The sequence below is a fragment of the Elephas maximus genome, chromosome 3 (genome assembly GCF_024166365.1).
Source record: "Elephas maximus indicus isolate mEleMax1 chromosome 3, mEleMax1 primary haplotype, whole genome shotgun sequence".
Classification (NCBI taxonomy): domain Eukaryota; kingdom Metazoa; phylum Chordata; class Mammalia; order Proboscidea; family Elephantidae; genus Elephas; species Elephas maximus.
The window spans coordinates 195,330,393-195,342,871 of NC_064821.1; the positions used below are offsets into that span (position 1 = coordinate 195,330,393).

Below are 12,479 nucleotides of genomic sequence, written 5' to 3' on the forward strand. Positions count from 1 at the left end.
ACCATAGAGCCAAAACAGTTGAAGTTAGTCTTAAGGTACATACCCTGTTGTACTGTGCTGAGGGCCTACACTGTTGAAATGGGCACACACAGGTCTATGCAGGGGTGAAGGGCATTCAAAATCTGTGAACCACTTATGCCTGTGCCTAGGCAAAGGAGCTGTTTCTGCCCTGAGTTCCCAGCTTAGGGGAGTGGCAGATTGTTTTCCCCCCGGCTTGTTAATTTGTTCCTTCTCCAAGGCAACGGTCCTACTTCCAGCCCAGGGAAAGCAGCTATCACTGGAGCTGGCTCGTGAGCTGGTGCAGAGTGGGGATAGGTCAGTCAAATGGGAGAGATTTTTTTTTTCCAAAGGGATGTTTTTTGGTCCTTGCAATAGATTAGACACAAGTACTTATCTTTTGCCGATTGAGCGTCACTTTTCACTGATTCTGGAGGTGGGAGTAAACTCTCCACTGCTCGGCCTCTCCTGATGCGTAAAACGCATCCCGAACTCCACTGCTTTCCTCACTGCTCTTGCACCAGTGGATCCGGCCTGTGGGGTGTCAGTTCCTGCTAGGTCAGGTCTGGCAAACCCCTTGCTGCTTCTGAACCATCTCTCCTTACCCCTGCCACTCATTCTAATTCTTCAACTTTGCCTTTGATATTCAGGGCTCCTAGACTGTCATATATCATTGATTCACTTGTTTTTTCAGGTCTTTGCTGTAAGAGGGACCACTGGAAGCGTCCGACTACTCTGCCATCTTGGCCCAACCTCCTAAGTGACTCCTTTAGAATGAAGACTGTGCTCATTAAGGTTATGTGTCAGCTTGTCTGGGCCCTGATTCTTGGTGGTTTGGCAATTATGATGTAGTTTGACAGTAGTGTAATGATGTGATCACCTTGATGAGATTTCATATAATGGAATCATCTCTGTGATGGGATCTGCTGTGAGCAGCCAATCAATTGAAAGGGAATTTCCTTGGGGGTGTGGCCTGCATCCAATATAGGTGAACTTTCTGGCAAGTCTCATGGGTTTTTGCTCACTCTGGATCCTGCAGCTGGCTCCTATTCATCTGACCTCTGGTTCTTGGAACTTAAGTTAGCAGCTTACCTGCCATCTTGCCTGCTGATCTTAGAATTCATCTGTCTATGCAGCCTGTGAGCCAGGAGAAACCTCCAGTCTGACCCATGTACTTGGGACTTTCCAGCCTCTGCAACTGTGTGAGTCACTTCCTTGATATAAATCTCTCTGTACATACATTTATACATTTTACTGGATTTGCTTCTCTGGAGAACCCAGCCTAAGACCATGACAAATGCTAAAATATGGAACAGTAGATGTGCACTGGGAGCACCCAGGAGACAGCCTAGAAGGAACCAGTATCTGAAGATGAACCAGTGAAACTCCCTGAACTGATCACTGACCCCACAGACTCAGTGACCCATGTCGTGAAATCATAGTATTGTTTTCAATAGAAAGAGGAAAGGAAAGACAAAAGGAGAAGCTGTTTTTTTATTGAGAACAGTAAACGGAAAATTTCCCTACAGACTGAAACAAAAAGTGAGGGACAGAAGTTAGCAGAAAAGACTAATTTCTTTTAAATAGGAGAGGAACATTTGGGAAGGCTAATCCACCCCTTGATTAATAGGATCAGAGGTCTAAGTGTAGGAGTATGAAAGGGGCGGGGGGGAATATGAGGAGGGCGAGTGCAATCCAGACTTTAGAAAGACCCGGCTTCACAGCCTGAGTCTCCACCTCTCTGTAGTCTGGAGCTTGAAGTCCATTGGACTCCTGGTTGTGATACTTATTAGCTTTGCCATTGCAAGCAAGTTAAATGGCCTCTCTGGGCTTTGGTTTTCTCAAATGCAAAACAAGAGGGGTATATCTCCTTAGCAGGAGTTACCTATAAAGTGAGTTTGGAACGTTTGTCACAGTGCTTTAGTGCTCAGTAGGGTCTTCAATTGTCTTTGTGTTTCCCACCTCACTATCCTTCCCAACCCCGCACATAACATACGGTGTGTGAAGCTGAAACGAGGTGATGTATGTAACATTCCTAGTGTTGATGTGGGAGTTGCTCAACATGTGTTTATTCCTGTCTCTTTCTAAGCAAGTCTTTTTCATCCTCTCAGCTCAAAAGAACTTCCTCAGTCACCAGACAACATTGCTTACCTATGGCAGTTATTGTCACTACTGTAAGGTTGTAACTTGCCCATCTTTAATTTACTCTCTTATTGAGTTTCAATTTTTTCATTGCTCTGACTAGACTGAAATGAACGTCTTTGTGTGTAAGCTTCCTCTGCATGATGAAGTCTTTCCTTAGGATTGAATCCCAGAAATATAAAGCATATAAATGTTTTTGACACATCAAATGGACTACCAAGAAGATTTTTACTCATTTTTAAAACTGCCTTTAATACACGAGTGTGCCTGTTACACTGCCACACGGCCAATACCAAGTATTCACATTTTGAAAAAAATGTTAATTTGATAGGCAACATATGTTCTCTGGTTTTCCTAATTTGCATTTGTTTGATTATCTGTGAGGTGATCATCGTTCTTACCCTTTGTAATTTATAAACAATAGTGCTAGCATTTCTCTTATTGATTTGTAAGTGGGAACTACCTTTTCTGAGGTGTTGACAACATTCAGGATTTTGTAACAGGTGGGGAGGAGGAGTGTGGGAAAGCACATGTTCCTGTGTTAATACCATCCCCTACTGGTTCCCAGAGGAAGACGTTTATTGTTTTTAACTGTTGTATTAAGATCGAACTGTCAAAGGTGAAACAAGGAACAGTATCTTTTTCAAATTTATTTTACAGCATCTAAATCATCAAGATAGAAAAGTAACAGATTACCTGCATAAAAAAGAAATCTGTGTCCCTATGTCAGACACTGGTAAGAATGTGCGCTATTTAATCTCCCAATTTACACTGCAAGTTAGGTGTTATTATATCCATTTTATGGGAGAGAAAACTGAGCCTTAGAGAGGTGTATGTCCCAGGGTATATACAATTTGCCCAAGATTTGATGACCGGTATGTGGCAGAATCAAAATCAAGGCCCCGTGAGTCTAAGGGCAGAGCTCAGTCTCTCTTTTAGTCATAATGGGGTTTTGTGGACAGGGCCGGGGGCCAGGACACAGAACTGGGGCCCAGTTCATACCAAGCAGCATCCATTGTATACGTTCTGTATAAAGTAGTAGTCACAAAGTGGGTTAATGTGTGATGATTCATTGTGGTACAAGAAGAAAATAGAAGAATAGATATTGATATATTTATAGTAAGGAAGAAAGAAACCTTTCCTGATTTTTAATATTCAGATTTTCCCTGCCACTCTGACCTGGTCTGGGTTCTCTGGATGAGCAAAACCATATAAATAGTATATAAGCGTATAGTGTGTGTATATATATAGACAGAGTGAGAGAAACTTACTTCAAGGAAATGGCTCATACAATTGTAAGGAAATGGCTCAGACAATTGTGGGGGTTGGCAAGACACAAATACATGGGTCAGGCGACAGGCTGAAGACCTCTACTGGCTCATATGGTTGCAGGGGCTGATGAACCCAAGATCTGCAGGTCAGGAGGCAGGCCAAGACTTCTGCAGGTTTATGTACCAAGAACCAGAGGTCAGGCAATGAGAATAGCACAGGGCCAAGAGAGAGGGAACTTTGCCAGAACATCCATTTATATACCGGAAGCAGGCCCTACCCCCAAGAAACCTTACTTTCAACTGATTGGCTGCTCACATCAGATCCCAAAGTGGAAAGCGATTACATAAAAGTCTGCCAAACCACTGAGAATCACAACCTAGCTAAGTTGTCACATAACATTATCCATCACAAGACCCCTGAGCCTAAAAGCTTATTGAGCCTCGACGTATTAGCTAATGGTGTAGGAACCTGGCATGAACTGCAAGATATTAGAATATTGTTCATTTAATCTTTATCTCATCCTTCTAAAGATTTTGTTATTGGGTGCATGGTTTAAAATGTACAATTTACAATTTAAAACATGCAATTTACAAATTAATAAATATACATATGGTAGTGTTGCCTGCTTAAAATCTTTTACCTTATTTTGCACACCCCTGCCATAAAAAGTGGCCTACAGACCACTAGTATGGACTTTGCTTTCTCTGTCTCCTAATAATTTTGAAGATAAATACCCTGTTATCAATTTTATTAGTGGTTTCCTTTAAATTAAAAAAGAAAGAGCTTGGAGTTACTGTTATTCTAACAACGGAATGAATAGAATTTGTCAGCTGCTCCTTGGAAACCCTGTGGGGCAGTTCTACTCTGTCTTATTGGGTCACGAGGAGTTGAAATCGGCTGCACAACAACTGGTGGTGTGTGTGTCACTCAGGTATTAAAGTGCTGGGCTGCCAACCAAAAGGTCAGCTGTTTGAAGCCAACACTTGCTCCTTGGGAGAAAGAGGTGGCATTCTGCTTCCGTAAAGATTTACAGCCTGGGAAACCCTATGGGGCAGTCCTATTCTGTCCTATAGGGTCACTAGGAGTCAGAATTGACTTGATGGCAATGGGTTTGTTTCTTTTGTTATAAATAGAGGGACATCTGTTTACTTCCCCGTTAGATCAGAACTGAGCATTTTTCTTCTCTCTCTCTACCACTTCCCAGTTTTTGTTGATATAATTGGGGTTTTATATACGAATTATGATTACTGAAGCTAGTTTACTTCATGTGTTTAAACTTCCAGAAATTTAAAAATATTTGCATTACAAGTTGGTTCTCCCGCACATTGAGGGGAGTGGGGAATGTGCTGAAGTGGGGTCCAGGTCAAGCTTCTTTAGGAGAAAAAGGGGTCAGTGTAAGGATCCCCATGTACGGGAACTGGAATTGGATCTAGAAAACCTCAGGAAGTTGGATGATGGGGACGTTGAGGTTGTTTACATCCTTCCTGTACTTTAAAGAAATATTGCAAGAACCATCTGTGTCAGTAGAATTTGTGTTTGGCAGCTGGTGATTGAGTGACCTAAACAAATTATGGGCTTGTTTTTCCTCTGTGTGCCCTGCCCCTCATCCCAAGTGTCCCAAGAAAAGATTTCACTTATAAGGAAAGTTCAGGATTGGAGAGTGCATGAGCCGTTTCTTGCGCAGATACAGATAGGTCCTGTAACATAGAATCTGAGGAAGAATTGTTTTCCTCTGGAGAGATTCAGTTACAAAGCAGTTGGAAAAGGCCAAGGAAGACCTTACCAATCAGATTCATGAGGGCCAGTTGAGGACAGAGACAGAGAATTGCTTGTTTTAAATGTTCTGGGAAGTCATTGATTTCACCCCCATATATATGGCTCATAATGATGGGCTCTGTTCAGTTTGCTCTGCTGGCAGGGTGGGGGTGGTGAAGTGGTGTTAGTTGAGAAGAGGAAGAACATCAGATCAATCCCTGTTGAGGCTTGACTAATTCATTGTATTACAGACTCATAGAGCCTGAGTAGGGAGGGACCATTTGAATTTCTGCCTCACCCTGACTGCCACCCCCATTGCACCACTGACTAATGGCACCCCTATCACTGAACATTCTCAATGAAGTGATCATCTGGTCTAGCATTTCTTGGAATGTTAATGTTTATGTAACTCAGACATTAATTTCTCATTAGATCTGGTCTGAACCTCACTTTCATAGCCTAGGATGGTCAAATCCACCTACTGTGTTTGGTAATCTTTGAACCCTACATTCTCTTAGTCCCCTCCCTGTACCTTCTCCATTACTAAAGCCCTCCTGTTGTTTCAGATATGCCCTATTTGGGTTTCATTAAATTATCCAGTTGAGCTAATCATCTCACCAGCTTAGTAATTTCACTGAACATCTGGGGGTTGTCACAGGAGGAATTACATTGTGTAGCCTCTGCCATCGGGTTGACACTCCCTCACTGACTGTTTCCTGTCAAACCCTACTTTCCCCTTCAAGTTACTCTTCCCACCATGCTTAGGGCCCTCATAGGGGAGTCCAGTCTCTTCACTCCAATTGCTGGTCTCTTGAAAATTTCCCAGCCAGGCCAGTCGCTCTCCTTCAGCCTCTTCAGAATCTGGGGGAATAAGGTATTCTCCATCTCAATACATCTTCTCAAAAAAATATCTGAAGCTTCCTAGAGATTCTCTCCCAAAAGGGTGGGGAAGACAAATCACCATATTTACTTATAGCACCTGTGTGGTCCTCGAAAAGAACTCTCCTCTAGGTCAATTTTTATGGTACTGAAACTTTACAGTCCTTATGTCTTGGCCCTCTCCTTGGGGCATAAGCTCATTAAATCTGCCTTCATCCGCCCAACCCAGCCCGGCAAACCTCCACCCTAGGGGATTTTAGCCTGGAAATGTGCACGTGTGGTTTGATCAGATTTGGCAGCATATGGAGTAAAGGTGATCTGCTGCCATGACCTCCCTCTTCAGAGCTTGGTGACACAGTCCTGCTCACTGGAGGAGAGCATCATTCGGTGGACATCCTGCCTGCATCAGCCTCTCTCCCCTGGGTCTTTTCCTCTTACAAGAGGAACGAAACAGTTTATATACAAAATTCTTTTACCTCTAAGTCTAGAACTACACACCACTCTGATTCCACTCTCATTTTTTGACCTTAATTTTGGACTCCCAGGGTGGAGTTTGTCTCTGGTCACAGTCTGCCGCAAGATCCCCTTTCTTGCCTTAACTGAAACAATAAGAGGGGATTTTTTTGCCTCCCAAAACCCAGGGTAATGCTTTGGTTTATCTGAATCTACACTACATATACCAGCATTTGCTGGGTCATAATACCTGTTGTGCTGTTGTGTATATGACAACTCTCTGCTGGTCACCACCTGGTGACCCCAGATACCTAAAGATTAATTAAAGATTAATTAGTTGGCAGTTTATATGACAATACTTACACATTTGGTCTAAGGATTCCTCTGTGACTAGAACTGGTGAGCTGTTTTGCCCTCCACCCAGACACTTGCTTTTCAGAAACCTAACTTTAGGGGATCATCATAACTAAATTACTTCCCAATTCCTAAACTTGAACTGATATTTCCCACTCCAACCCAGTCATTTTGATCTACTTGAAAAATACCGCCACCATCTCTTCATTCTCCTCAAATAGCTTCACCAAAAACAGTAATATGGAGGGCCACCTGGTGAAATCCAGGACTCTTCAGTAAGGTTTCATTATACATTCTCCTACAATACCATGCTCTAGCCAGCCATCCCCTGGCCACTTCTGGTTCCTCACTGAATAAATTTTTCTAATCTCAATGCATGATGTTGCTCATTGGTCCAGTTGTGAGGATTTTTGTTTTCTTTATGTTGAGGCGCAATCCATACTGAAGGCTGTGGTCTTTGATCTTCATTAGTTAGTGCTTCAAGTCCTCTTCATGATAAACAGAGAAAGATTGAAGTTGTCGAGGATTTCATTTTACTTGGATCCACAATCAACAGCCATGGAAGTAGCAGTCAAGAAATCAAAAGACACATTGCATTGGGTAAATCTGCTGCAAAGGACCTCTTTAAAGTGTTGAAGAGCAAAGATGTCACCTTGAAGACTAAGGTGTGCCTGACACAAGCCATGGTATTTTCAATCGGATCATATGCATGTGAAAGCTGGACAATGAATAAGGAAGACCGAACAAGAATTGACGCCTTTGAATTGTGGCATTGGCAAAGAATATTGGATATACCATGGGCTGCTAAAAGAACGAACAAATCTGTCTTAGAGAAAGTACAACCAGAATGCTCCTTAGAAGCAAGGAGGTTGCAGAGACTGTGTCTTACATACTTTGGACATGTTGTCAGGAGGAATCAGTCGTGGAGAAGGACATCATGCTTGGCAGAGTACAGGGTCAACGGAAAAGAGGAAGATCCTCAACGAGGTGGATTGACACAGTGGCTGCAACAATGAGCTCAAGCATAACAATGATTATAAGGATGGCTCAGGACTGGGCAGTGTATCGTTCTGTTGTGCATAAGGTCGCTATGAGTTGGAACTGACTCGACCGCACCTAACAACAACAACAACATGGTTTCTAACACAGGACATTGCAAACTTTCTCCTAATCTTTGTCACTTCTCTTCCTCAAGGCCACACCATGGTGTATCTTCAGTCATTGGCACTGTATTTCTTGTTAATGTCTCTTTTTTCTGGTAACAGATTCCCTTCAACATCGGTTTTAGAGTCTGCTTGGTCGTTGGCCCTACAACAGTAAGAGTCCATCTTCAATAAACTCTGTCTCATCAAGAGAAGACCAACGTCTGTCACAGAACTCTTGCCCTTCCAGGAAAGTTACCAAATTCTTAAGAAATTGTGATTCTAATGGGTTAACACCATTTTCCAGCTGGAAGCTTCATGAGTAATTTGTTGGAATTTACTCATTCAAATATGCTCACATCACAATTTGTATGCTTGGTTCTCCACTAGAAACATCTCATTTCAAATGGCTCATGTCCTCAAAAGCTGTAATGCAAACCTCAGATAACTTTTCATACCTCACCCACAACTTAGAGGAGGTATCTATGGTCCATCAGACCTTGTGCCAAGTCTATCTGTACGTCTTAGCACTGCATACCTAGTAGTTTTGTTGTCGTGGTAGACACACAAATTTATCCTAGTTTGAGTGGCAATGTGAAATGAAGTGCTTAGTAATATGATGTCCTTCTCCAGGGACTGATCCCTTCTGATAACATGTCCAAAATATGTGAGATGTGATCTCGTCTCGCTATCCTTGCTTCTAAGGAGCATTCTGGTTGTACTTCTTCCAAGTCAGATTTGTTCGTTCATTTGGCAGTCCATGGTATATTCAATATTCTATGCCAACACCATAATTCAAAGGCATCAGTTCTTCTTTGGTCTTCCTTATTCATTGCCCACTTTCTCATGCATATAATGTGATTGAAAACAGTATGGGTGACATCTTTGCTTTTCAACACTTTAAAGAGATTTTTTGCAGTCGAGTTGCCCAGTGCAATGCATCTTTTGATATCTTGACTTCTTCTTCCATGGGCGTTGATTGCGTATCCAAGTAAAATGAAATCCCTGAAAGCGTCAATCTTTTCTCTATCATGATGTTGCTTACTGGTCCAGTTGTGAGGATTTTTGTTTTCTTTATGTTGAGGTATAATCCATACTAAGGCTGTAGTCTTTGATCTTCATCTGTAAGTGCTTCAAGTATTCTTCACTTTCAGCAATCAAGGTTGTGTCACATGCATATCACAATCACGGGTTGTTAATGAGTCTTCCTCCAATCCTAATGCCCCATTCTTCTTTATACAGTCCAGCTTCTCGGATAATTTGCTCGACATACAGATTGAATAAGTATGGTGAAAAGATACAACCCTGACACACGTTTCCTGACTTTAAACCATGCAGTATCCCCTTGTTCTGTTTGAATAACTGCCTCTTGACCTAAGTACAGATTCCTCATGAGCACACTTAAGTGCTGTGGAATTCACATTCTTCACAATGCTGCCCATAATTTATGATCCATAAAGTCAAGTGCCTTTGTATAGTCAATGAAACACAGGTAAACATCTTTCTGGTATTCTCTGCTTTCAGCCATGATGCTTCTGACATTAGCAATAATATCCCTTGTTCCATGTCCTCTTCTGAATCTGGCTTGAATTTCTGGCAGTTCCTTGTCAATGTACTGCTTTAGCTGCTTTTGAATGATCTTCAGCAAAATTTTGCTTGCATGTGATATTAATGATATTGTCCAATAATTTCTGCATCCGGTTGGATCACCTTTCTTAGGAACGGGCATAAATATGGACCTTTTCCAGTTGGTTGGCCAGGAAGCTGTCTTCCAAATTTCTGGGCACAGACTAGTGAGCACTTCCAGTGCTACATTTGTTTGCAGAAACACCTCAGTTGGTATTTTGACAATTCCTGGAGCCTTGGTTTTCACCAATGTCTTCAGTGCAGCTTGGACCTCTTCCTTCAGTACCATCAGTTCCCGATCATACGCTACCTCTTAAAATGCTTGAACATCAACCAATTCTTTTTGATATAGTGACTTTTTTTATTCCTTGCATCTTCTTTTGATGTTTCCTGCATCCTTTAATATTTTCCTGGTACAATCCTTAAATATTGCAACTCAGGGCTTGAATTTTTCCTTCAGTTCTTTCAGCTTGAGAAATGCCGAGTGTTCTTCTCTATCTCCAGGTCTTTGGACGTGTCATTATAATACTTTACTTTGTATCTCTATATGTCAACCAAAACCCAAACCAAACCCGTTATCATCGAGTCTATTCAGTTCACTAACTGTTCTTCTTGTGACCCTAACCACCTGGAACTAGGTCAGATCTTATAGGCAAAAGGGAACATTTTTCCAGACTGCCAAGTCTACCCAAGACTTCAGACACCAACCAAAGCTCAGGGGGTCCCCAGAACACCTGCACTTCTGACATGCTGGTTAAAAATTTGGGGGTTACCACTATGCTCTCAGGTTTGATAATCCTTTACAACAATTTAAAGCACTCAGGGAAGTATTATGATTATATACTTAAGATTTATTATAGAGGAAACAAATCGGGACCAGCATAAATAAGAGACAGTATGTAGGCATGATTGACTCACTGCCCACATCATTGAACTGTCTCTGGAGTTTGCCTCCTCTCCCTCCCCAAAGGTCAGGCTGATGACTGTGTGGGTCTTCTGAGCCCATCTCATTAGCATTAGCTACGATGTGTGGTCTGGAGTCCTCCATGAATAATAAAAACACTCCAATAACTCAGGAAATTCCAAGATTCCAAGGGGTTCTCTCCCAGGAAGCTAGGACAAAGACCAAATTCTTTGGGTAAAATAATTCTTTGCCCCAAACCTTCTAAACCTACTAAGGCCTCTTTACTCAGTGTAGTCCGAGGACCAGCAGCATCGGTATCACCTGAGAGCTTGTTAGAAATGCAGAATCTCAGGATCCACTCAGATCCCTTGAATCAGAATCTGCATTTTAATAAGATGCTAAGTGATCCATAAACACACTAAAGTCTGAGAAGACCTCCATGTTAACGAGCAGAGCCTTTCTAGCCCAAACTCCTTCTCTTAGTTTATTTCTTCCACTGGGAAGAGGGGAGCACTTCCTGGATTTCCTCGGAAGCCCACTGGATAGGATTCCAGTTTTAGGTTAAGAATGACTTATAATTACCCATAGTGTCTTCCTCATTCATTCATTCATCTCTTCATTCTTTCATTCAATCAATCAATCGTGATTGAGCAACTTCTAAATTCCAATACATTTTCCACCTACATCCTTAGTCCTCCTGGCTATGACTTTTTTTTTGTTACTTCTGGCATGATGGGCAGGATCTGGGACCTGGGTGTGACAGCCACCTACTCGGGCAGGTAGATATAGGCACATGGGCAGGAGAGATGATAACCTGGTGTCAGGTGCTAACCTTAGAGTTTCAAGCAGGTGGGGGAGTGTGAAGTACAGTCCAACTGTGGGGAGGCCCATAACAAGTCCAGTGTATGTGTCTCTGTGGGCGTGTGATGCCCCACTTGACAGAGCACCTCAGTAACCTCACCGGGATGATGGCAGTTGAGAAATCCACCTGCTGAAAGCGGGACATCCATGTTGGAGTTCAGGAGCCATCCTCCCCATGAGGAATGCTGGGATGTGTATGGAAGCAGGACTGAGAATAGTGGCCAAAGTCGCCTAAGAAAGCCAGGAGACCTGGTGGGGCCCTGGGTTGACAGCAATGTGTCATTAGACAAAAAGACTGCTAAGGCAGGGCTGTAAGTTGGAAAATAGGTGAGAGTCCAGAGGGGCCCTGAGTTCTGATCAGACTGAGAGTGTGAGCAACTTGACACCAAGGCTGCTGGAAGGAGCCCTGAGCAGTTTAAATCTTCCCACTTCAGTGCCTTTCCTCCCCAAGGATGGTGTTGGGGGTTAGAGGTTGAGACAGCAAGTGGGGAGATGTGTAGATCTATCTGTGAGCAGCTGAGGACCCCGGAGTTGATACCACTTTCACCAAGGAGTAGATGACAGAGGAGTCCTAGGGGGAAAGAGGACATGGGTGAGGACGAGAGGATGGTGGATGTGGGAGAGGGCCTGCAAGTCATCAGACTCACCTGGTCCTCAAGAAGTCTTGGTGCAGAGGGCACTGTGGAAAGAAGGGAAACATTTGGCTGTGAAAGGCTCACTCAGAGACAGCCCTTCCCCTTGCATGTGGCTGTTGGTCTTGTCACAGCTCTGTCCTTGGGGCCCTCCCTCACTTGTGTGAAATTAGTTCAGTCATTCCTTTTGATCCTCTCCCTGCACTGCAACTGCTGTGTCTCCCTAAAATACTCAGCCTCTCATCTCTGACCAACCTCTTAATGTCACTTTCTACTCTGTTTCCCACTCTGAGCTGTCTAGGGGCTTTCAAAAGAAAGAAATCTACCTTTTTTTTTTGTTGTTAGTTCTTTGATTATAGATTCATACTGTGTGTTATAGAGAGGCAGTGTGGCTTGGAGCAGCAGCAGTGTGGTGGTTTAGAGAGCAGACTGCAGATCCAGACCACCTCAGACTGAACCCTG

The 12,479-nt window shown here is 42.9% G+C and overlaps 1 protein-coding gene across 7 annotated transcripts in view; it reads right to left on the reverse strand.

Annotated features, from left to right (window-relative positions):
• Positions 1 to 2,876: 2,876 nt before the first annotated feature.
• The window catches only part of FCRL5 (Fc receptor like 5), a 42,828-nt gene continuing 33,225 nt past the window's right edge, over positions 2,877 to 12,479 (reverse strand). For 4 of the 7 annotated variants that reach the window (XM_049880852.1, XM_049880854.1, XM_049880853.1 and 1 more), the window contains one exon: positions 10,273 to 12,064. In XM_049880852.1, coding sequence (XP_049736809.1) covers positions 11,358 to 12,064 — 707 coding nt within the window. In that variant the 3' untranslated portion in view covers positions 10,273 to 11,357. Of the gene's footprint in view, positions 6,810 to 10,272; positions 12,065 to 12,479 lie in introns of those variants that run through there. The other 3 variants (XM_049880856.1, XM_049880858.1, XM_049880857.1) reach the window with 3 other exon arrangements.